The following is a 24,963-nucleotide window of genomic DNA, read 5'->3' as shown; positions in this document are numbered from 1 at the left end:
ATAGATAGATAGATAGATAGATAGATAGATAGATAGATAGATAGATAGATAGATAGATAGACACAGACAGACAGACAGACATGCACAAACATGTACACATCAAATACCACATTACAAAAAAGATGTTGAGATTTTTGGAAAAAGTGCAGAGAAGAGCAACTCAGAGGATCAAAGGCCCGGAGACTAAAACATAGGAAGGACGGTTGCAGGATTTGGGTTTATCCGGTCTAGAGGAAAGAATTATTAGGGGTGACATGATAGCAAACGTCCAGCATTTGAGGGGCTGCCCCAAAGAAGAGGGTGGGGGTGGGGGGGTCAAACTATTCTCCAAAGCACCAGAAGGCAGGACAAGAAACAAAGGTTGGAAACTGAGCATGGAGAGAAGCAACCTGAATGAAGGAGAAACTTCCTAACAGGGAGGACAATTAACCAGTGGAACTCCTTGCCACCAGAAGTTGTGGGTGTTCCACAACTTGTCTGGAATGGTGTAGGGGGTTGGACTAGAAGACCTCCAAGGTCCCTTCCAATTCTGTTATTCTGTTAAAAAAGGGACAGGAGCTCCGAGGAGGGGCCATTTTGACTTGTTTTTTTACCCCCCCCGCCCCTCTGACGGCCCTTCCCCAGCAATCCCTTCTGCACCTATATTTCCACTTTGGCTGGTTTAGCGTTATCTAGAGGCGATGATTGCATCTGTTTGTTTATTTCTTAAGACTTAGAACCTTAGACTCGTCTGGCGATTATGAAGGGGGTTCCTGGACTTAAAATAAAAATAACACACTCTAGAAAATTTTTCAAACTGTTAACGGCAAATATACGGCAAGCTTCTAACAAAGGCATGGCCGTGGGAGATATAATTCTGCACAGTTGGAAGATGCCACCTAAGAGAATGGAATGGAATAGAATATAGAATTGAATAATGCATGGAATAGAATAGAATAGAATAGAATAGAATAGAATAGAATAGAATAGAATAGAATAGAATAGAATTTGAAATAATTATAGAATAGAAATAGAAATAGAACAGAATAGAATAGAAAATATGGAACAGAACAGAACAGAACAAAACAGAATAGAATAGAATAGAATAGAATAGAAAAGAAAAGAAAATATGGAACAGATCATAACAGAACAGAACAGAACAGAATAGAATAGAAGAAGAATAGAATAGAATTTTATTTATAGTTGTTGATTACCTTCAGCCTGGGAAGGAGGTTTGCCATAGCCGGTGATATTTTTAAGAGTTTTCCACATGTTTGCTGGTTCATTTGCTGAAAATTGATTCTTTAGCTTTTCAGAGTAGCTTCTTTTTGCTGCTCTGATCTCCCTTGTTAGTGCATTTCTGGCCTGATTGTACAGCATTTTATCACCTTTTTTGTAGGCTTCCTCTTTGGAATGTCGTAGCTGCTTAAGTTTAGGTGTAAACCAAGGTTTGTTGTTACTGTGTATTCGCAAGTTCCTTGTAGGTACACATAGGTCTTCACAGAAGCTGACATATGATGTTACAGTATCTGTGAGTTCATCCAGGTCTGCAGAGAATAGAATAGAACAGAACAGAACAGAACAGAATAGAATAGAATAGAAAAAATGGAATGGAATAGAATAGAATAGAATAGAAAATATGAAATAGAATAGAATAGAATAGAATAGAATAGAATAGAATAGAATAGAATAGAATAGAAAATATGAAATAGAATAGAATAGAATAGAATAGAATAGAAAATATGAAATGGAATAGAATAGAATAGAATAGAATAGAAAATATGAAATGGAATAGAATAGAATAGAATAGAATAGAATAAAATAGAATAGAATAGAATAGAATAAAATAGAATAGAATAGAATAGAATAGAATAGAATAGAATAGAATAAAATAGAATAGAATAGAATAGAAAATGCAGAACACAAATAGAATAGATCATAACAGAACATAGAATACATAAAATACAGAATACAGAGAAGAGTATAAAAGAATAGAACAGAACAGAACACAAAACTATTTAGCCAAGTGTGGTTACCCACACAAGGAATTTACCTCCGGTGCAGCGTATTTGCAAAACAACAGAGAAAGTCATAATGATAGTTTTCACTCCTGCAATCTGTGGGCAGGCCATAGATCCACTTAAAAAAAAAAAAAGATCGCTCTAGTTAGCGAGCCAAGCTGCATGCCTAGCAGGAGAAGAATTGGTAAAAAAAATAAAAAAAAAAACTTTCTGCCAACCAGTTGATCTGACCTGGGCAACAAATTCTGGACTGAGTTTTGGGCGGCCCTCCTTGCGCTTTCACCCTAATGTGAGGCTTGTCTACTCCTGTGCCCCGTAGCTGCCCCCCCACCCCGCCCCTGCCCCTGATGGCACCAGACGACGGGACCGAATGGCTGCTGCAGCTGCTGAGCGAAATCCAACTGGAGCAGTTTTACACCAGGATCCGCGATGAGCTTCACGTCACGCGCCCCAGCCATTTTGACTACGTCAAGCCCCTCGACCTGGACCGCATCGGCCTGGGGCGCCCAGGTGAGGCAGGGAACGCGGGGTTGCGATGCATTGGTAGCGAACGATCACCCTGCTCAGAACTGACACCTCTCGCAAGACTTCCAAAGGTTCTAGTCCTCATGAGGTGCAGGGAGGGTTACAAAAGGAGGATGGAACCGGAGGGCAAAATTGCGCCTATGTTTAAAATAAACAAATATACAGTTAGGCCTCGACTTAGGACCACAACAGAGCCCCAGATTTATGTTGCTAAGCGAGGCGGTGGTGAAGTGAATTTTTTGCCCTGTTTTACGACCTTTCTGGCCACCGTCGTTAAGTGAAACACTGCAGTTGTTAAGGGAGTCACACGGTGGTTTGGTGAATCCGGCTTCCCCCCGTGGACTTCGCTGGTCAGACGGTCGCAAAAGGGGATCGCGTGACACCGCCCCGTTGTATGACTGCAACGGTCATAAATATGAGTCCGTTGCCAAGCATCCAAATTTCGCAAGTGTCACAAGTGTGGAAAGCGGCCATTCGTCACCTTTTTCAGGGCCGTTGTAAACTCGGAATGGTCGCTAAATGGTTGCAATTCGAGGATGCCTGGAATGGAGGAGTCTGTTCAGAGATGCTATCTCTCACAAGACTCCCAAAGTTTCTAGTCCTCATGAGCGCCAGAGAGAAAAAGCTGGGGAAGATGGCCGGTATAATACAGGCTAATACAGGGGTTCAAAAGGGACAAATGTCTATTTATATTGGATATAAAGGTCTCCCCTTTCTGCGAATTGCTATCAAGTGGATAAAAATAGAGTTTTTTCCCCTTAATTTACTGTTCACCTATAGCAGAGGTCTCACCTTGCTAACTTTAAGACTTGTGGACTTCAACTCCCAGAATTCCTCAGCCAGCAAAGATTTACCCAGAATTCAGCATGGGCAGGACAAGAAAAAATGTAAATAGACACCTTTATCACGTTCTTTTCTTTTCATAGAGTAAGTTTCTTAATAATAGACGGTGGGAATGCGGTAGTAGATGTAATATATCTTCAGGGGTCTCCAACCTTGGTCCCTTTAAGACTTGTGGACTTCAACTCCCAGAGTTCCTCAGCCAGCTTTGCTGGCTGAGGGACTCTGGGAGTTGAAGTCCACAAGTCTTAAAGGGACCAAGGTTGAAGACCCCTGATATATCTTGACTTCAACAAAGTGGGGGGGGGGGGGAAATGGCTGGCTGAGGAATTCTGGGAGTTGTAGTCTACAAGTCTTAAAAGAGGCCAAGGTTGGAGGAGACCCCTGACCTATAGATTGGAAACATTTCCAAGAGATCAGGGAGCCCCCTTAAGTCGCCATCGAGGCAAAGAGAGCAAAGGCAGCATTATTATTATTATTATTATTATTATTATTATTATTATTATTATTATTATTATTATTATTATTATTATTATTATTTATTAAATTTTTATACCGCCCTTCTCCCAAAGGACTCAGGGCGGTGTACAGCCAAAAGATAAAAAACACAAAAATATACAATTAAAACAACAATTTAAAACCGAGCATATTAGAAAAAATGGCCAACATTTAAAAATTTAAAATTTTGAACCCTAAAATATTAAAACCCCAGTTAAAAATATTAAAAATATTAAAAATATTAAGCCAGTCCCGCTTGAATAAATAAGTGCGTTTTCAGCTCACGGCGAAAGGTCCGAAGATCAGGCACTTGACGTAGTCCAGGAGGAAGTTCGTTCCAGAGCGTAGGCATCCTTGACTTGGGTTCGAATTCAGTTTTCTCTGGACTGAGGCATCGCCCTACCGCTTGGTGCTTTTACCTTACAGGTCAGCGGCGGCTCGAAGAGGCCTTGAAACGGCGGAAGGGTCAAAGCCAGCGCCCCAAGTCCTGGGTCTATAAGGTGAGCGCCGGGACCCTCCCTCGAAGAGACGCGCCGGGGGGGCTTCGTAGACTATGCTCGCCCTGGGATTTCTGCAGCTGTGGGAATCGAGCTGCAGTCCTGGGGCAGATCTGGGGAAGCGAAAGACAAGTGGATTTAATTTTTTGGGGAGGGAAGGAGTGATACCACAACCTGCCAATAGAGGAGAATCTTTGTAGGTTTGAACTCTGGGGTCTTTGATGTTCTCTGAGCTGGGTGGTTTTCTTGCAGATGTTTCGTGACCCAACTACGTAACATCATCAGTGCTAGATGGGAGGAGGTGGAGGGAGGAAGAGGAGGAGGATGGGGGACAACTGTGGGGTCCTTGGTGATTTATTTTTTTTATTTATTTTATTTTGTCACAACAGTATATATAAGCATAAGCATGAAGTAACTATATAATATATAAGCATATATATAAGTATGTAATAACTATATAAATTGGATATAATGAAAGGAAACAATAGGACAGGAACGGTAGGCACGCTTGTGCTCTTACAGACCTCTTAGGAATGGGGTGAGGTCAACAGTAGACAGTTTTTGGTTGAAGCTTTGGGGACTTTGAATAGAATAGAATAGAATAGAATAGAATAGAATTTTTTATTGGCCAAGTGTGATTGGACACACAAGGAATTTGTCTTGGTGCAGATGCTCTCAGTGTACATAAAAGAAAAGATATGTTCATCAAGGTACAACATTTACAACACAATTGATGGTCAATATATCAATATAAATCATAAGGATTGCCAGCAACAAGTTATAGTCATACAGTCATAAGTGGAAGGAGATGGGTGATGGGAACTATGAGAAGATTAATAGTAGTGCAGATTCAGTAAATAGTCTGACAGTGTTGAGGGAATTATTTGTTTAGCAGAGTGATGGCCTTCGGGAAAAACTGTTCTTGTGTCTAGTTGTTCTGGTGTGCAGTGCTCTATAGCGTCGTTTTGAGGGTAGGAGTTGAAACAGTTTATGTCCAGGATGCGAGGGATCTGCAAATATTTTCACGGCCCTCTTCTTGATTCGTGCAGTATACAGGTCCTCAATGGAAGGCAGGTTGGTAGCAATTATTTTTTCTGCAGTTCTAATTATCCTCTGAAGTCTGTGTTTTTCTTGTTGGGTTGCAGAACCGAACCAGACAGTTATAGAGGTGCAAATGACAGACTCAATAATTCCTCTGTAGAATTGGATCAGCAGCTCCTTGGGCAGTTTGAGCTTACTGAGTTGGCGCAGAAAGAACATTCTTTGTTGTCCTTTTTTAATGATGTTTTTGATGTTAGCTGTCCATTTGAGATCTTGCGATATGATAGAACCTAGAAATTTGAAGGTTTCTACTGTTGATACTGTGTTGTCAAGTATTGTGAGAGGTGGAAATATGGAAGGGTTTCTCCTAAAGTCTACCACCATTTCTACGGTTTTGAGTGTGTTCAGTTCCAGATTGTTTTGGTTGCAGCACAAGGCTAGTCGTATATAAGCATAAGCATGAAGTAACTATATAATATATAAGCATATATATGAGTATAAGTATGCAATAACTATATAAATTGGATATAATGAAAGGAAACAATAGGACAGGAACGGTAGGCACGCTGGTGCTCTTACAGTCCTCTTAGGAATGGGGTGAGGTCAATAGTAGACGGTTTTTGGTTAAAGCTTTGGGGATTTTGGGAAGAGACAACGGAGTCTGGTAGTGTATTCCAAGCATTAACAACTCTGTTACTGAAGTCATATTTTCTGCAATCAAGATTGAAGCGGTTCACATTAAGTTTAAATCTATTGTTCGCTCTTGTATTGTTGTGATTGAAACTGAAGTAATCCTCAACAGGAAGGACATTGCAATAGATGATTCTATGAGTTAAACACAGGTCCTGTCGAAGGCGGCGGAGTTCTAAATTTTCTAAACCCAAGATTTCAAGTCTGGTGGCATAAGATATTTTGTTGTATTCAGAGGAGCGGAGAACTCTCCTTGTAAAATATTTCTGGACACGTTCAATTGTATTGATGTCTGAAACGTGGTATGGGTACCAGACAGGCGAGCTGTATTCAAGAATTGGTCTAGCAAATGTTTTATAAGCTCTGGCTAGTAGTGTAATGTTTCTGGAGAAGAAGCTACGCAAGATTAGGTTAACAACTCTTAATGCCTTTTTAGAATAGAATAGAATAGAATAGAATTTTTATTGGCCAAGTGTGATTGGACACACAAGGAATTTGTCTTGGTGCAGATGCTCTCAGTGTACATAAAAGACAAGATACCTTCATCAAGGTACAACATTTACAACACAATTGATGGTCAATATATCAATATAAATCATTTTAAATTATAAATTTTTTGCAATGTAGTTGCAGTGGGCTTTGGCACTGAGATCATTGGATATGAAAACTCCAAGGTTTTTGACAGGGTGGGGGTCATCCGTAAGGTAATGTCCATCGAGTTTGTGTAAGACAGAGCATTTGCTGGTTGAGATTTGGAGTTGCCAAGTTTTAGACCATTCTGAAAGTCAAGGTCTTTTTGAAGGGTAGCCGTATTGTTGGTAGCGTTAAATAGTTTGACATCGTCAGCAAAGAGAACACAATTACTTTTAATGTGGTGATGTCTGAGCTTGGCTATTTTCTTGCAGACGGTTCATAACCCAACTGAGAAACATCATCAGTGCTAGAAATCCAACCCTGCCCCTTCCTTTCGTAGCACTGATGCTGGTCCCTACTTGGCTCATGAAACGTCCACAAGGAAACAACCAAGCTCAGCCAGCTCCGAGGACTCTCCGCACATTAGCACGTTGTGCAAGTGGAATTTGCAACGGGCAAGTGAGCCAAACCCCGTCCAGGGTCATTTGAGCCGTGACCTCATGACTTTGTCATGTCCGGCGGCAAACACGACAACCCGGCGTGTTCTTCCTTGCCTTTAAGACCTTCCGCGACCCGTCGTCAGCTGCCCCTGGAGGGCACCGAAACACGTTAAGCTGGCTGGCTTTGCCAGGCTGGCGACGAAAATATGCCCTTCCTGACTGCTGTTTGGAAGGAAGTTTTAGGATGTGCTTATTATTATGTTGCGTGTATTATTGCTGTTGTGGTTGTTGCTGGTTGTTTTACAGCCAGCCAGATGTCCAGATTTCTGGAGTCCTTCCCAAACTCCTAAAATAGGCAGTTGTGGTTCTTTGATGTGTTAAATAAAAGGTTATCCGTGTGAAATGGAAGCTATATTTTTATTTATTATAATTGGGTTCCAAGACAGACAGATGCTCAGGCTGGGTTTTATTATATTTTTGTTCCTTCCTCCGGTCCTTCCCAAACCCCCTAAGATAGGCAGATGTGGCTGTTTGATTGCATTGAGGAGGGAAGCTCTGTTATTACGGTTGGTTGCAAAATCAGACAGATGTTCAAACTGGATTTGGCCTGTTTACCCAGCTCCCCAAAGCTGTTTGAAGGCTCTTAAGGGTGGACCCGATATTATGGTTGGTTGCAAAGTCAGCAAGATCTTCAGACTGGATTTCATTATATTTTTGTTCACGTCTCCTTTCCTTCCCAACCCCCCTAAGATAGACAGATGTGGCTGTTTCATGGTGTTAAGGAGGGAAGCTCTGTTGTTATGGTGGATTGAACAGTCAGCCAGATGTTGAGAGTGGATTCGGACTTTTTTTTTTTAAAAAAAATCCAGCTCTCCAGTCCTTCCCAAACACCTGGAAATTGTTTGATCGATGGCGTTGAAGATGGGAGCTCCCTTATTACAGTTGGTTGCAAAGCCAGCCAGATGTTGAGAGTGGATTCGGCCTGTATTTTATCCACCTCTCTAGTCCTTCTATTTATTTATTTTTATTTATTTTATTAGATTTTTATACCGCCCTTCTCCCGAAGGACTCAGGGCGGTGTACAGCCAAATATTAAAAAGCCCGCAATATACACATTAAAAACAAAACTAAAACAAGCATATTACAAATGGCCGAAAATTTAAAACAATTTAAAATTATAAAATTATAAATAGCCCCAATTAAAATTAATAAGACATTTAAGACTTTCAAGCCAGTCCCGCTTGAATAAATAGGTGCGTTTTCAGCTCACGGCGAAAGAGAGACACTTAAGAGAGACAGATGTTCTGTTGTTGGTTTGCGCTCCAAGCTTGGCGATGTGGTTGCGAACGTTTCGTCCCCGTTCGAGGAGACAACGTCCGTGCGCTTTGGATTGTGCAGACAGATGTGGTTGTTTGACGGTGTTAAGGGTGGAAACTATATTATTAGGGTTAGCTGTAAAGTCAGCCAGATGTTCAAACTGGATTCGGCCTGTTTATCCATTTTTCCAGTCCTTCCCAAACACCAAAGGTAGACAGATGTTGCGTGACGGTGTGGTTGAAGATGTCTCTGAAGGATGTCAGCTCCCTCAAGCAAAGCTGCCTTCTGCAATTGACCGATGGCGAATTTGTCAATGCCGACGATATTCCAGGGATGCTCCAGAAAGTTTTGGGATTGCACCCAAGGCGCCTCTCGCTATTATGGTTCGTTGCACACTGAGCCAGATGTTCAGACTGGACTTGGCATTTTTGTCTACCTGTCGAGTCCCTTCCGAAACACCTAGACAGGCAGATGATGTTAAAGCTGTCACTGCAGGATGGAAGCTGTATGGTTAATATATGGGGTTCAAAGTCATCCAGATGTTGAGGCTCGATTTGGCCTTTTTATCCATCTATCAAATCCTTCCCAAGGACCTGGGAGAGACAGATGTGGATGTTGAAGGGTTAAAGGTCTCCTTGCAAGATGTCAGATGTTCCAAGTCAAGTTGCCTTTTCTTTCTTTCTTTCTTTCTTTCTTTCTTTCTTTCTTTCTTTCTTTCTTTCTTTCTTTCTTTCTTTCTTTCTTTCTCCATCCCCTCCCTTTCTCTCATCCCTTTCTTTCATCCCTTTCCCTCTCTCCCTCCCTCCTTCCTGCCTTCCTTCCTTCCTTCCTTTTTCTTTCTTTCTGTCTTTCTTTTTTCCCTTTTTTCTTTCTTTTCTCTTTCTTTCTTTTCTCTTTCTTTTCTTCCTTCCTTCCTTTTCTTTCTTTCTTTCTTTTCTCTTTCTTTCTTTCTTTCTTTTCTCTCTATTCCTTCCTTCCTTCTTTCCTTTCTCCATCCCTCCCTTTCTCTCATCCTTCCTTCCTTCCTTCCTTCCTTCCTTCCTTCCCCTCTCTCTCTTTCTTTCTTTTCTTTCTTTCTTCCTTCCTTCCTTCCTTCTTTTTCTTTCTTTCTATGTTCCTTTCTTCCTTCTTTTCTCTCTCCATCCCCACCCTTTCTCTCATCCCTTCCTTCCTTCCTTCCTTCCTTCCTTCCTTCCCTCCTTCCTTCCTTCCTTCCTTTCTTTTTTCTTTCTTTCTTTGTTCCTTTCTTCCTTCTTTTCTCTCCATCCCCACCCTTTCTCTCATCCCTTTCTCCTTCCTTCCTTCCTTCCTTCCTTCCTTCCTTTCTTTCTTTTCTCTTTCTTTTCTCTCTATTCCTTCCTTCCTTCCTTCCTTCCTCCTCCCCTTCCTTCTTCTTCCTTCCTTTCTTCCTTCCTTCCTTTCTTCCTTCCTTCCCTCCCTCCCTCCTTTCTTTCTTTCTTTCTTTTTCTTTCTTTCTTCCTTCCTTCCTTCCTTTCTTTTTTCTTTCTTTCTATGTTCCCTTCTTCCTTCTTTTCTCTCTCCCTCCCCACCCTTTCTCTCATCCCTTTCTCTCCTTCCTTCCTTCCTTCCTTCCTTCCTTCCTTCCTTCCTTCCTTCCTTTCTTTTTTCTTTCTTTCTATGTTCCTTTCTTCCTTCTTTTCTCTCTCCATCCCCACCCTTTCTCTCATCCCTTTCTCTCCTTCCTTCCTTCCTTCCTCCCTCCCTTCCTTCCATTACAATTTATGACTGTGACAGACAGGCTCCATGACAGTCATAACTCAAGGACGTTTTTCTGTTGTGCTGTTGCTTTTTGACTCTGTTAGTGGCATTTTCCTGGCATCCTGACGGGCACGGTGCCCTTATCTCTTTTTTTGCCTCTGCCAGATGTTCACAGGGGCGCGAAGCCCAGAAAACGAAGAGACCCCCAACTCCCAGCCCCCGGTCCCTCCCCGGCTGGAGACGGACGCCTCCCTCAAATGCTTGATCAGCGAGTGGGACCTTCACCTCTGCGAGCGGCTGGGCGACGGATGCTTCGGGGTGGTGCACCGGGCCGAGTGGCGCGCGCCTGGCGGGGCCTTGGTAAGCCCCTGTCCCGCTGGCCCATCTGCTGCTAAACCATCTGGTTTTCTTGGCCTGCGCCTGGCCGAACTAGGCGCCTGTGTCTAGTCCTCCACTTACAACGGTTCACGTAGCAACCAAAGTTACAACAGCCCTGAAAAAAAGTGACTTAACAACCGTTTTTCACACTTACGACCGTCGTAGTAATCCTGCGTGACCAAAATTCAGATGCTTGGCCGCTAACCCCTCATTATGACCGTTGTAATGTCCCAGGCTTATGTGATCCTCTTTTTATGACCTTCGTATTCGCTTAATGACTGTGTAGATCGTTTAACCGTCGCGGTGATGCCCTTGACAACCGAAGAGAGATCGTAAAAGAGGGGGAAATTCCCTTCACAGAGGTCTCACTTAGTGACAGAAATTTGGGGCTCCAGTGGGGTCGTAAGTCGAGGACCATCTGTAAGAGGGAAACGGGTTCAACTTGGCCAAAGAGACGGTCTTTTGCTGTTGTTCCCATTACAGGCAGTCTCCGACTTACGACCGTTTAAAGTGACGGTGGCAAAAAAACCCTGATTTACGACTGATCCTCAGGCTTACGACCTGGTTACATAACCAAAATTCAGGCACGTGGCAGCCGGCATGTATCTACAAGGGTTGCAGAGGGCTTGGGTTGTGTGACCGCCATTTGTCTGGCTTTTGACAAGCAAAGTCAAGGGTGGGGGGGGAAGGGAAGCTGTGTTCACTTAATGACCACATGATTCACTTAACAGCCGTAGGGAGAAAAGTTGTCTAATTGAGCGAGACTCTCTCGATAACCGTCTGGCTTGGCAATGGAAATTCTCGTTCCAACTGCAGTAATAAATCGAGGACTGTCTGTCCTGGAGGGTGCGGGTGGGGGGACACGCTGCTATTTGTCAGAGAGCGTATTCTGTGTCACAGCCCCCACCCCCCCACCCCCCACCCCGGGAGAAGGACCTTCCCTGTATTTCCGAAAGTCTTCTGCAGATCAGAATAGCCAGGAATACTGGGAGCAGGAAAGGGCACCTCCAGGTGATCCAGTGCGGAGCCACTGAAGGCCCAATCGGCAACTGGCGGCCAACGGAGATCTTTCAGCCCACCAGAATCACGTGATTCTGGGTTCTTGTGCCGGTCAGTAATCCGGCCGCTGTATTTCGCACAGGTTGCCCTTTCTGGAACTTTCTCCCTATAAAGCGGGCTGCAGTGTCACAATTCGAAGGGGACCAAGAGGTGATCCCCTCGTCTGACTCTGGCATCCCCGAAGCACCCCGAGCGTTGCGTCTCCTCCGGCCGGTAGCCGACTTTTCTTTGCCTCTCTTAGATCCCGGTGGCCGTCAAGACGCTGCGTTCGGATGTCTCCTCCGACCCGGGGGCCCTGATTGACTTCCTCAATGAGGTCAACGCCATGTGCTGCCTGGATCACCCCCATCTCCTCCGCCTCCACGGCGTGGTGCTCACCCAGCCCCTCAAGATGGTAAGGGGGGGACGCCACGGACTCGCCTCCAGAGGGGGTGGGGGCTCCAAACTTGGAGGACTGGACAAGCATTGGTCTGCTCCTTGAGCAGAGGGTTGGGCTAGATGACCTCCGGGGGTCCCTTCCGACTCTATTATTCTGGTATGCTGAGGAGGGGGTTGGACTAGATGACCTGCAAGGTCTCTTCCAACTCCTGTTATTCTGTAAGGGTCTGCTCCTTGAGCAGGGGGTTGGATTAGATGACCTCCGAGGACCCTTCCCACTTCTGTTAAATTTTCTAGTCTCCTTCCAAACTTTTCCTGGGGGCAGGAAGTGGGGGAGAGGTTGAAGACCAGGAAGGTCCGAACATCCGCTGAGTTATTTGGGGGTTCAGAAGACGAGGCGACGCATCTGTGGGAGCCACGGTTAACCCCTTCCTCTCGGCAGGTCACGGAATTGGCCGCGCTGGGTTCGCTCTACGACCGTCGTAGTAATCCTGCGTGACCGAAATTCAGATGCTTGGCCGCTAACCCCTCATTATGACTGTTGTAATGTCCCAGGCTTACGTGATCCTCTTTTTACGACCTTTGTATTCGCTTAATGACTGTGCAGCTCGTTTAACCGTCGCGGTGATGCCCTTGACAACCGAAGAGAGATCGTAAAAGAGGGGGAAATTCCCTTCACAGAGGTCTCACTTAGTGACAGAAATTTGGGGCTCCAGTGGGGTCGTAAGTCGAGGACCGTCTGTAAGAGGGAAACGGGTTCAACTTGGCCAAAGAGACGGTCTTTTGCTGTTGTTCCCATTACAGGCAGTCTCCGACTTACGACCGTTTAAAGTGACGGTGGCAAAGAGACTGATTTACGACTGATCCTCAGGCTTACGACCTGGTTACATAACCAAAATTCAGGCACGTGGCAGCCGGCATGTATCTACAAGGGTTGCAGAGGGCTTGGGTTGTGTGACCGCCATTTGTGTGGCTTTTGACAAGCAAAGTCAAGGGGTGGGGGGGGGAAAGGGAAGCTGTGTTCGCTTAATGACCACATGATTCACTTAACAGCCGTAGGGAGAAAGGTTGTCTAATTGAGCGAGACTCTCTCGATAACCGTCTGGCTTGGCAATGGAAATTCTCGTTCCAACTGCAGTCGTAAATCGAGGACTGTCTGTCCTGGAGGGTGCGGGGGGGGGGACGCTGCTATTTGTCAGAGAGCGTATTCTGTGTCACAGCCCCCACCCACCCCCCACCCACCCCAGGAGAAGGACCTTCCCTGTATTTCCGAAAGTCTTCTGCAGATCAGAATAGCCAGGAATACTGGGAGCAGGAAAGGGCACCTCCAGGTGATCCAGTGCGGAGCCACTGAAGGCCCAATCGGCAACTGGTGGCCAACGGAGATCTTTCAGCCCACCAGAATCACGTGATTCTGGGTTCTTGTGCCGGTCAGTAATCCGGCCGCTGTATTTCGCACAGGTTGCCCTTTCTGGAACTTTCTCCCTATAAAGCGGGCTGCAGTGTCACAATTCGAAGGGGACCAAGAGGTGATCCCCTCGTCTGACTCTGGCATCCCCGAAGCACCCCGAGCGTTGCGTCTCCTCCGGCCGGTAGCCGACTTTTCTTTGCCTCTCTTAGATCCCGGTGGCCGTCAAGACGCTGCGTTCGGATGTCTCCTCCGACCCGGGGGCCCTGATTGACTTCCTCAATGAGGTCAACGCCATGTGCTGCCTGGATCACCCCCATCTCCTCCGCCTCCACGGCGTGGTGCTCACCCAGCCCCTCAAGATGGTAAGGGGGGGACGCCACGGACTCGCCTCCAGAGGGGGTGGGGGCTCCAAACTTGGAGGACTGGACAAGCATTGGTCTGCTCCTTGAGCAGAGGGTTGGGCTAGATGACCTCCGGGGGTCCCTTCCGACTCTATTATTCTGGTATGCTGAGGAGGGGGTTGGACTAGATGACCTGCAAGGTCTCTTCCAACTCCTGTTATTCTGTAAGGGTCTGCTCCTTGAGCAGGGGGTTGGATTAGATGACCTCCGAGGACTCTTCCCACTTCTGTTAAATTTTCTAGTCTCCTTCCAATCTTTTCCTGGGGGCAGGAAGTGGGGGGGAGAGGTTGAAGACCAGGAAGGTCCGAACATCCGCTGAGTTATTTGGGGGTTCAGAAGACGAGGCGACGCATCTGTGGGAGCCACGGTTAACCCCTTCCTCTCGGCAGGTCACGGAATTGGCCGCGCTGGGTTCGCTCTACGACCGGCTCGAGCCGCCCTTCCCTCTGCACCAGCTCTGGAGCTACGCCGTGCAGGTGGCGGGGGCCATGGCTTACCTGGAGTCCAAGCTCTTCGTCCACCGGGATCTGGCCGCCCGTAACATCCTCCTGGTCTCCGAGGACCACGCCAAGATTGGCGATTTCGGCCTGATGCGCCCGCTGTCCAGCAAGAGTGACCGCTACGTCATGTCCGCTCACCGGCGCATCCCGTTTGCCTGGTAAGGCACCCCGAAGCGGGGGAGGATTTAACCGCCTCTTCCCCCCCCCACGTCTCCTCAGGCTGCTGTTGAACCCTCATGAGGACTAGCGCCTTGCCATGTGCTGTCAAGACCTGAAGGAAGGAACGTACCACGCCAGGATTTAAGGGGGAGATCTGGGATGGGAGGGGTGAAATGTTGGGGGGGGGTCCCTGAGCACCCCGAAGGTTCTCTGAGCAGAGAAACACACCGGCCATCCTCTTACTAACTAACCCCTTTGCAAATCATGATCTGTTTGTGCTTAAGAGCAAATCTCGGCTTGAGAATAATAATAATAATAATAATAATAATAATAATAATAATAATAATAATAATAATAATAATAATAATAATAATAATAATAATAATATCATCAGAGTTGGAAGGGACCTTGGAGGCCTTCTAGTCCAACCCCCTGCCCAGGCAGGAAACCCTACACCATTTCAGACAAGTTGTGGAACACCCACAACTTTTGGTGGCAAGGAGTTCCACTGGTTAATTGTCCTCCCTGTTAGGAAGTTTCTCCTTCATTCAGATTGCTTCAGGGGATCATGTGAAACCCCCCCCCCTCCGGGACGCTGCGACCGTCATAAATGTGCATCAGTTGTCAAACATCTAATTTTTGATCCCAAGGCTGCAACGGTCGTAAGTGTGAAAAATGGTCGTAGCTAAGTCACTTTTTTTTCGGAGCCGTTGTAACTTCGAACGGTCACTAAGTGAACCGTTGGAAGTAGAGGACTGCCTGCCTGTGCAAGTGGTCCTCGACTTACGACCGCAATTGAGCTCCCAATTCCTATTGCTAAGGGAGAGAGTCAAGTGAGAAATTGGGCGCTAAACTGCGGTCGTAAGCCGGGGACTGCTTCACTTTAACAACGGCGTAACTCATTTGAACCTGCCCTTCCCAGGTAAGCCCCCAAGCCCCAGCAGGTGACTGACAGCCCCCCCCCCTTTTCTGCCCTTCCAGGTGCGCCCCCGAGAGCCTGCGCCTGGGCATCTTCACCAGCGCGTCGGACGTCTGGATGTTCGGGGTGACCCTCTGGGAGATGTTCTCCTACTGCGAGGAGCCCTGGGTGGGCTTGACCGGCAGGCAGGTGAGACCGAGAGGGGAGGGGAGGGGAGGGGGCGGCACATGGGGCCTAGTGGTTAGAGCCCAGAGCCTGCCTGGGGCATGATGGGAACTGTAGTCTGAGACCTCAATCGGCCCATGGAACAGAAGTTCATCCCTGGAAGCTTTCCAGAAGAGACTGGACAATGGTGTAGGGTTTCCTGCTTGGGAGGAATGGGGGTTGGACTAGATGACCTCCGAGGTGCCTTCCGACTCTGTCCTCTGTAAAACCTTGGGAGGTGGTAACGGGTCAGCCAGCTACGGGGCCAGAATGGGAAAGGTTGAGAAGCAGCATGCGTTCCGATACGGCCAATGGAGGCAGAGAGGCTTTGCCAGGGAAGGGCAAAAAAGTCAAGATGGCGGCCAGGCAATGGGGCACTTAAAAAAAACCCTCAGTTTGGTATTGTTGTTTTTTTCATGCATAAAAACGGATATGAAATGGGGAAAGGTTTGAGGACGGCTGCTATCTAGAGGCAGTTTGGCAGTGGTTAAGGCTAAAAATCAGGAGACCGTGAGTTCTAGTTCCACCTTAGGGATGAAAGCCAGCTGGGTGACTTTAGTCCAATCACCAGGAGGCTGAGAGTTCTAGTCCCATCTTAGGCACAAAAGGGACCGGGGGACTTTACTCCAATCACCAGGCGACGGTGAGTTCTAGTCCCACCTTAGGCATGAAAAGGACTGGGTGACTTTAGTCCAATCACCAGGAGGCTGGGAGTTCTAGTCCCATCTTAGGCACGAAAGGGACCGGGAGACTTTACTCCAATCACCAGGCGACGGTGAGTTCTAGTCCCACCTTAGGCGTGAAAGCGACTGGGTGGCTTTGAGCCAATCCCGGGGAGATGGTGAATTCTAGTGCATAAAGCTGGCCCGGTGAGTCCCTGGACTAGTTCCTCTCTCAGCCCAATCCACCTCGCAGGGTTGTTGTGGTGGGAAAAATAGGAAGAAAGGAAGGAATATTTGAGCTGTTTGTTGCCTCGTTAATCAAAATAACGAAGACGGCATTAAAAAAAAAAGTTTTAAAAGGCTCCTCTGGGGATCTCACCTGAGTTCCTCATCAGCAGAACCTTAAAAACATGTTTTTTTAAGAAAAAGAAAGAAAACCTTTTAAGAGATTCTAAGGCACTTACCTAATTACTGATCAAACCATCAGTTGCTTAGCTAATCTATTTCCTCAGTGAGCAACTAATGCTGGCTGGCTTTGCTGGCTGAGGAACTCTGGGAATTGAAGTCCACCCATCTTTTAGCAGACAAGGTTGAGAAGCAGCATGCGTTCCGATACGGCCAATGGGGGTGGAGAGGCTTTGCCCGGGAAGGGCAAAAAAGTCAAGATGGCGGCCAAGCAACAGGGCACTAAAAAAAAACCCTCAGTTTGGTGGTGTTGTTTTTTCATGCATAAAAACGGATATAAAATGGGGAAAGGTTTGAGGACGGCTGCTATCTAGAGGCAGTTTGGCAGTGGTTAAGGCTAAAAATCAGGAGACTGTGAGTTCTAGTTCCACCTTAGGGATGAAAGCCAGCTGGGTGACTTTAGTCCAATCTCCAGGAGACTGGGAGTTCTAGTCCCACCTTAGGGATGAAAGCCAGCTGGGTGACTTTAGTCCAATCTCCAGGAGACTGGGAGTTCTAGTCCCACCTTACGCACGAAAGGGACCGGGTGACTTTAGTCCAATCACCAGGCGATGGTGAGTTCTAGTCCCACCTTAGGCATAAAAGAGACCGGGTGACTTTAGTCCAATCACCAGGCGACAGTGAGTTCTAGTCCCACCTCAGGCACGAAAGGGACCAGGGGACTTTACTCCAATCACCAGGCGACGGTGAGTTCTAGTGCATAAAGCTGGCCCGGTGAGTCCCAGGACTAGTTCCTCTCAGCCCAATCCACCTCGCAGGGTTGATGTGGTGGGAAAAATAGGAAGGAAGGAATATTAGACCTGTTCGTTGCCTCGTTAATCAAAATAACGAAGACGGCATTAAAAAAAAACACTATTTTTTTGTTTAAAAAATTACAGACGGACTTTTGAGCTTTGTTTGCAGATTTGGTCTGCTCCGCCTAAGCTTCCAGTGGATGTTTTATTTCTCATTCCTGACCCCCCCCACTATCCAGATCATGATCAAAATCGACCGAGAAGGAGGCCGCTTAGAAAGGACCGACGATTGCCCCAAGAGCATCTACAACCTGGCACTGAAATGCTGGGCTCACAACCCCGACGAAAGGCCCAAATTCCGGGAAATTATCCACCTATTGCAGGAGGTGAGCAGAAGGCTGCGTTCACATGACACCTGGGATGTTCTGGGTGGGGTGGAAAGTCGGGGGAAGAAGACCATCTTGGTGCCTAGAATATCTAGATTCCTGTCTGGCCAGGTTGGGACTGCCTGGCGGCTGGCATCGGGCCAATTTAGGGCAGCAACCACCAAACATTAGCCCTTTTAAGGCCCCGTGGGCTTCAACTCCCAGAATACCCTCGCCAGAATGGTTGAATGGGGAATGCTGGGAGTTGAAGTCCACGCGTCTTTGGAGTCCCTTGGTTAGGGTATATAGCAGGGGTGAAATGCTCCCGGTTCGGACCGGCTCACCCGATCCGGTAGCGATCTCCGACTGCTGATTCGGAGAACCGGTGGCAAAAAACCCCTGGCCCCGCCCCACCCCGCCTCTGCTGAGCCGCACCATCAGCAGAGTTTTTTTTTTTTACTTTTAAAAGCAGTTTTTCTTCAGCCGAAAACATGCCTTTAAAAGTAAAAAAAAAAAAGCCGTTAGGATCCCGCCCCTCAGCTGAGATCGGTAGAGCCTTTAAACTTAAAAAAAAAAAAAAGTTTTAAAAGGCTCCTCTGGGGATCTCACCTGAGTTCCTCATCAGCAGAACCTTAAAAAACATGTTTTTTTTTTAAGAAAAAAAGAAAGAAAACCTTTTAAGAGATTCTAAGGCACTTACCTAATTACTGATCAAACCATCAGTTGCTTAGCTAATCTATTTCCTCAGTGAGCAACTAATGCTGGCTGGCTTTGCTGGCTGAGGAACTCTGGGAATTGAAGTCCACAAACCTTAAAGTTACTAAGGTTGGAGACCCCTGATCTAAAAAAATATAAATAAAATACAATAATAAAATATTTGTGCAGCTTTCTGAGATTCGGTGTGTTTCTGTAGTGTTTCACTCTAACTACACAAACACACAAAATCTCACAAACCTGTATCTGGCATTTTGTGTGTGTGTGTGTGTGATTTGTGTTGTGTGTGTCTAAAGTGTGTAAGTTCTAGTCCCACCTTAGGCGTGAAAGGGACTAGGTGGCTTTGGGCCAATCACCAGGAGGCTGGGAGTTCTAGTTCCACCTTAGGGATGAAAGCCAGCTGGGTGACTTTACTCCAATCACCAGGCGACGGTGAGTTCTAGTCCCACCTTAGGCGTGAAAGGGACCGGGCGGCTTTGAGCCAATCCCGGGGAGATGGTGAGTTCTAGTGCACGAAAGCTGGCCCGGTGAGTCCCAGGACTAGTTCCTCTCTCAGCCCAATCCACCTCGCAGGGTTGATGTGGTGGGAAAAATAGGAAGGAAGGAAGGAATATTAGACCTGTTCGTTGCCTCGTTAATCAAAATAACGAAGACGGCATTAAAAAAAAACACTATTTTTTTGTTTAAAAAATTACAGACTGACTTTTGAGCTTTGTTTGCAGATTTTGTCTGCTCCGCCTAAGCTTCCAGTGGATGTTTTATTTCTCATTCCTGACCCCCCCCACTATCCAGATCATGATCAAAATCGACCGAGAAGGAGGCCGCTTAGAAAGGACCGACGATTGCCCCAAGAGCATCTACAACCTGGCACTGAAATGCTGGGCTCACAACCCCGACGAAAGGCCCAAATTCCGGGAAATTATCCACCTATTGCAGGAGGTGAGCAGAAGGCTGCGTTCACATGACACCTGGGATGTTCTGGGTGGGGTGGCAAGTCGGGGGAAGAAGACCATCTTGGTGCCTAGAATATCTAGATTCTTGTCTGGCCAGGTTGGGACTGCCTGGCGGCTGGCATCGGGCCAATTTAGGGCAGCAGCCACCAAACATTAGCCCTTTTAAGACCCCGTGGACTTCAACTCCCAGAATTCCCCAACCAACATAGCAGGCTGGGGGATTCTGGGAGTTGAAGTCCACCCATCTTTCAGCAGACAAGGTTGAGAAACGTTGGGTTAGATTATGGGGGTCTCTTTAAACCTGGCCACTTTAAGACTCGTGGACTTCAACTCCCAGAATACCCTCGCCAGAATGGTTGAATGGGGAATGCTGGGAGTTGAAGTCCACGCGTCTTTGGAGTCCCTTGGTTAGGGTATATAGCAGGGGTGAAATGCTCCCGGTTCGGACCGGCTCACCCGATCCGGTAGCGATCTCCGACTGCTGATTCGGAGAACCGGTGGCAAAAAAACCCTGGCCCCGCCCCACCCCGCCTCTGCTGAGCCGCACCATCAGCAGAGTTTTTTTTTTTTACTTTTAAAAGCAGTTTTTCTTCAGCCGAAAACATGCCTTTAAAAGTAAAAAAAAAAAAAGCCTTTAGGATCCCGCCCCTCAGCTGAGATCGGCAGAGCCTTTAAACTTAAAAAAAAAAAAAGTTTTAAAAGGCTCCTCTGGGGATCTCACCTGAGTTCCTCATCAGCAGAACCTTAAAAAACATGTTTTTTTTTAAGAAAAAAAGAAAGAAAACCTTTTAAGAGATTCTAAGGCACTTACCTAATTACTGATCTAACCATCAGTTGCTTAGCTAATCTATTTCCTCAGTGAGCAACTAATGCTGGCTGGCTTTGCTGGCTGAGGAACTCTGGGAATTGAAGTCCACAAACCTTAAAGTTACTAAGGTTGGAGACCCCTGATCTAAAAAAATATAAATAAAATACAATAATAAAATATTTGTGCAGCTTTCTGAGATTCGGTGTGTTTCTGTGGTGTTTCACTCTAACTACACAAACACACAAAATCTCACAAACCTGTATCTGGCATTTTGTGTGTGTGTGTTGTGATTTGTGTTGTGTGTGTCTAAAGTGTGTAAGTGTGAGGTTCCTGCTTGTTGCAGGGGCCATTTTGGGTGAAGTGCAGCTGCTTTTACATTGTGTGTGTGTCAGTTGTGTTGTGTTGTGTTGTGTGTAAAGTGTGAAAGATGGTTTTTGGTACCGCTTATTGTTTTGTATACTTTGTTTATTATTTTTATTATTTATTGTTATTGGCCACGCCCACCCAGTCATCTGACCACCAAGCCACGCCCACCAATTAAGCCACGCCCACAGAACCGGCAGGGGAAATTTTTAGACGTGGACTTCAACTCCCAGAATTCCTAGCAGTGCCCATGCACGACCACTGCTAGGGATTCTGGGAACTGAAGTCCACACTTCTGGAAGGCGGCATTGGCCAGGCTCACAGTCACGTGATCAAAATTCAGGCGCTTGGTCCCCGGTTCCTCTTTATGACGGTCGCAGCGTCACACGATCCCCTTTTGCGACCTTCGGACAAGCACAGTCCGTGGGGGAAGCCGGATTCGCTTAGCAGCCGTGTGCGACTTCTTTTTAACGACGGCAGGGGTTCGCTTAACAAGCGTGGCAAGGAAGGTGGTTCACTTAAGAACTGCCTCGCTTAGCGACGCAAGCCATCTTGCCTTTTTTTGTGACACAGCTCCGTCCCAAAGAGATGACGGCCAACCGCGGGTTCGGGGAGCCCGGCTGGCTGAGGCTGGAAGCGAACGACCCGGTCACTATTATCGAAAGCGGGTGAGTGAGACCCTCTTTTGGGGGAAGCGGGGGGGGGGGGCCTGCTCTCCTCCAGCCCCCTTCCCAATTGCCCAACCTTGCTATCCCTTCAGCTCCATCCGGTTTTTTCAAGTTTCTAGTCCTCAGTACCCGGTCCGTTCTTCGCTTTTGATCGCGCCTCGCCCCTATTCCCAGAGTGGTTGGAGGGCAGAGATCCTTGAGGTCATCTAGACCAACCCCCTTCCCTGTTCATCTCTCTCTATCTATCTATCAACGTAGCATCTCGTAAAGATTTCTAATCATCTTGGTTTATTTCTTTGTCCCTGATTTTTTGTGCTCCGGCTGAGATATAGTAAAAAAAAAATACCACAAATTCCCTTTCATCCAAACCCTTCCCCGGCTTTCTAAGTTGATGGGAGTTGTAGTCCAAGATGGATCCTGAACTTTCTCGCCCTTCCAGCCCCGAATCCTCCACCTGGCGGGGGCAGAACAAGCGGACTCTCAAAGTTGGCATCTTCCCGTCTTCCGTCGTGGGAGCAGTCGAGGAAGGAGCGCCCCCTGTTGGAGCCCCGCGGATCAGCCACCCCATCCGAAGTTCCTTCCTTCACCTGAGTCACGGGGATATCGACCCTGAGCGGGGATGGGGGTCTCCAGACCAGAAGGAGGAGTATGTTGGGGCTGGGGCAACACACATACACACACACACAAAGAGAGAGACAGACTAACATTGAAAAAGAGGGCCTTAGGATCCCTGCAGAGCAAATATCCAGTATTTGGGTATATCATGCCACCCAGTGGCCAGCAGTGGTATTGCATTTTCTGTCCAGGCTGCAGTAAATGGGGCTAATGCCATCCCAGCAAGGGGAGGAGCCTGGAAAGGGGAGGGGCAGCTGGACCCCCCCCCCATCCCAGCTCTCTCACTGACCCCCAGGGGAGCCACGTGGGTGGGATCAGGGATCAACCGAGGCACCAGGTTTAATTTCTGCCCCCTGAAAGGAGTTATAGATAGTCCTCGGTTTACAACCACAATTGGAAGCAGAATCTCACTTGCTGAATGAGACAGTTGTTAGGTGTGGTTCAGCTCCATTGACAACCCGTCTTGCCACGGTTGTGAAGAAAATAACTGCCGTTAAGTGAGTCATGTGGTCCTTAAGTGAATCCAGCTTCCTCCATTGACTTTGCTTGGCGGGGAAGCCATCCGGAAAAGGTCAACATGACCCATCATAAATATGTGTCGGTTGCCAAGCGCCGGAATTTTGATCCCGTGACCGCAGGGGTGCTGCAACGGTCGTAAGTGCGAGGACCGGTCGTAAGTCATTTGCTCCGTGCTGTTCTAACCTGAAACGGCCATCGGTGCGAGAACCAGTTATATGTCACTTCTCCCATGCCGTTCTAACTTTGAACGGTCGCAAGTGTGAGAACCGGTTTTAAGTCACCGTCTTTGTGCCGTTGTAACTTCAAACGGTCATAAATCTGAGAACCGGTTATATGTCACTGTTTCCATGCTGTCGTTGTTAACTTCGGTGGCTAAAGGAATGGTTGTACGTAAGGTAAGGACTGCCTGTAATCGGCCGTCACTAAACGAAACATTGATGTTTGTCTCCTTTCTCCTAGAAAAAAGCCGAAACCGCACGGCGGGAATCTGGGTCCCAGCAAGAACAAGCAGCTACAGCAACTAGCCCGTGAGTCTCCCACTCCCCTTCATGGGTGGGTGGGGGGGATCTTCTCCTCCCCCCTTTTATTAACCCCCCACTGCTGCCCCCTATAGGCCTCTCCAAAAGCTTGGAGTCCATTTCCGAGTGGTCTATTCTGCGCCACAAGCCGAGATTCCCCCCCTTCCGGACGGACGGGCCCGGTCGGACCCCCCAGCGGCGCTTCAGCGACCTCCCCACCCCCCTCCCGTCGCCCCCCCAGCCGGACAGCCGCAGCGCCAAACCCACCGCCCGCATCCCGAACCCGGCTCTGCCTTCCTGGGCGCTGCCCAAGCCGGAAGCCGCGGGGGCCAAAGAGAAAGACCAGCGGATGGGCCGGATGGGCCCCAAAGGCGCCGGGGGGCCACACCCTCCCGGCGGGCAGAGGCTGACCATGGGGGAGATCGAGAAGAAGATCAAAGAGGTAAGATGCCTACCGGCCTCAACGGGGCATCGTGAGGGCATCCATCCGGGCCTTGACCTCCCCGTCTGGATCTGGGCTGCTTGGGGGTCGTTTTCCCCCCCCCCGGGTTAGGGCTTAGCGGGCCGGGGAGGGATCGGCGGTGAACTGGGCAGCTTGAAATAAAGAGTTTCACGAAGGAAAAAGAGACCACCAGGAGATGTTCGCAGAGCCGATCTCAGAAAGAGAGTGGGAAAACCCCGTGGACAAATTCTTTACAGGGCGTCCTCGACTTACGACGGTTCATTTAGTGTCCAAAGTGACAAGAGAACGTTCGAAGTTACAACGGCACGGAGAAAGTCACTTATAACCGGTCCTCGCACTTAGGACCGCTGCAGCATCCCTATAGCGACGTGATCCAAATTCAGACGCTTGGCCACTGGCATGTACTTACGACAGTTGCGGTGTCCCGGGGGAGGTGGGGGGGTCACCTGATCTCCTTTTGCGACCTTCCGACGAGCAAAGTTGGTGGGGAGGCCACTTATTCACTTAACGAACACGTTCCTAAACTAACGTATTTATTCTTCCGGCATAATATGGCTTTTAAATTGGATTTTAAACGGGGTTTTATATCAGGTCTTTTATAGTTTTAATTTGGCCAAGGTTGAATAAGTTTTTTAAATGGGTTTTATTGTATATTGTATTGTATTTTTATCTGGCTGTTCACCGCCCTGAGTCCTTCGGGAGAAGGGCGGTATAAAAATTAAATTATTATTATTATTATTATTATTATTATTATTATTATTATTATTATTATTAGTAGTAGTAGTAGTAGTAGTAGTAGTAGTAGTAGTAGTAGTAGTAGTATAACAACGGCCGCAACCCACTTAACAACCGCGGCCCGAAAGGTTGCAAAACGGGGTGAAACTTCTCGATTAGCAGCGGAAGTGTTGGGCCCGGTTGCGGTCGTAAGTCGAGGACCACCTGTATGAAATGTGTTCTTTATACATTAAATTTATACATTTAACTTTCGGTGCGGTTTCCCGAAATCCGCCTGGGCGGTAGGGAAGCCGAGTCCCATCGTTCTCCTGCATTCTGTTTGGCCCCTGCTGGGGGGAGATGGGTTTTGTAGTCCCAAAGAAGTGGCATCGGAAGGCCAGCCGAGCCATGAAGGGAGAGAGGAGGCTCATGATCGGCAGCCCCTTCCCCATTGGCCACCGTTTCTTCTCCTGAGCCCCCCACCCAAGTGAAGGGTTTTTTTGGGGGGGCTCGGCTGACGTTGCCCCCTTCCCCCCCCCCCGGCAGGTGGAAGAGCGGGTGCACGGAGTGACCACTGAGGAGTGTCTGGAGGCCCTGCGGATGAACGCCTGGGAGGTCCCCAAAACCGTCCAGTTGCTGAAGGTGGGAAGAATCCTAACGACCCCCCTGCAGGGTTGGCCGGCCGGCTGCTCCAGCTGTGCCGCCTGGGAGGGGAGGGCATGGCAGGGGGAGAGGGAGGGGCTTCTGTGCCCAGCGGTGGCTTCTTGGAATTGGGGGGGGGGGGGATTGGCAC

The 24,963-nt window shown here is 47.7% G+C and overlaps 1 protein-coding gene across 1 annotated transcript in view; it reads left to right on the top strand.

Moving 5' to 3' along the window:
- TNK1 (tyrosine kinase non receptor 1) overlaps positions 1–24,963 on the top strand; it is a 32,950-nt gene that overhangs the window by 5,516 nt on the left and 2,471 nt on the right. The window contains exons 2-14 of the mRNA XM_058180334.1: positions 2,320–2,510; positions 4,290–4,363; positions 10,366–10,560; positions 11,879–12,031; positions 14,217–14,485; positions 15,468–15,594; positions 17,710–17,856; positions 19,342–19,488; positions 21,247–21,341; positions 21,781–21,987; positions 22,935–23,002; positions 23,089–23,435; positions 24,717–24,812. Of these exons, the coding sequence (XP_058036317.1) occupies positions 2,348–2,510; positions 4,290–4,363; positions 10,366–10,560; positions 11,879–12,031; positions 14,217–14,485; positions 15,468–15,594; positions 17,710–17,856; positions 19,342–19,488; positions 21,247–21,341; positions 21,781–21,987; positions 22,935–23,002; positions 23,089–23,435; positions 24,717–24,812 (2,088 nt within the window). The 5' untranslated portion in view covers positions 2,320–2,347. The remainder of the gene's footprint in view (positions 1–2,319; positions 2,511–4,289; positions 4,364–10,365; positions 10,561–11,878; positions 12,032–14,216; positions 14,486–15,467; positions 15,595–17,709; positions 17,857–19,341; positions 19,489–21,246; positions 21,342–21,780; positions 21,988–22,934; positions 23,003–23,088; positions 23,436–24,716; positions 24,813–24,963) is intronic.

Source organism: Ahaetulla prasina, chromosome 4 (assembly GCF_028640845.1).
Source record: "Ahaetulla prasina isolate Xishuangbanna chromosome 4, ASM2864084v1, whole genome shotgun sequence".
NCBI lineage: Eukaryota > Metazoa > Chordata > Lepidosauria > Squamata > Colubridae > Ahaetulla > Ahaetulla prasina.
This window is presented reverse-complemented; position numbering and strand designations above follow the sequence as displayed.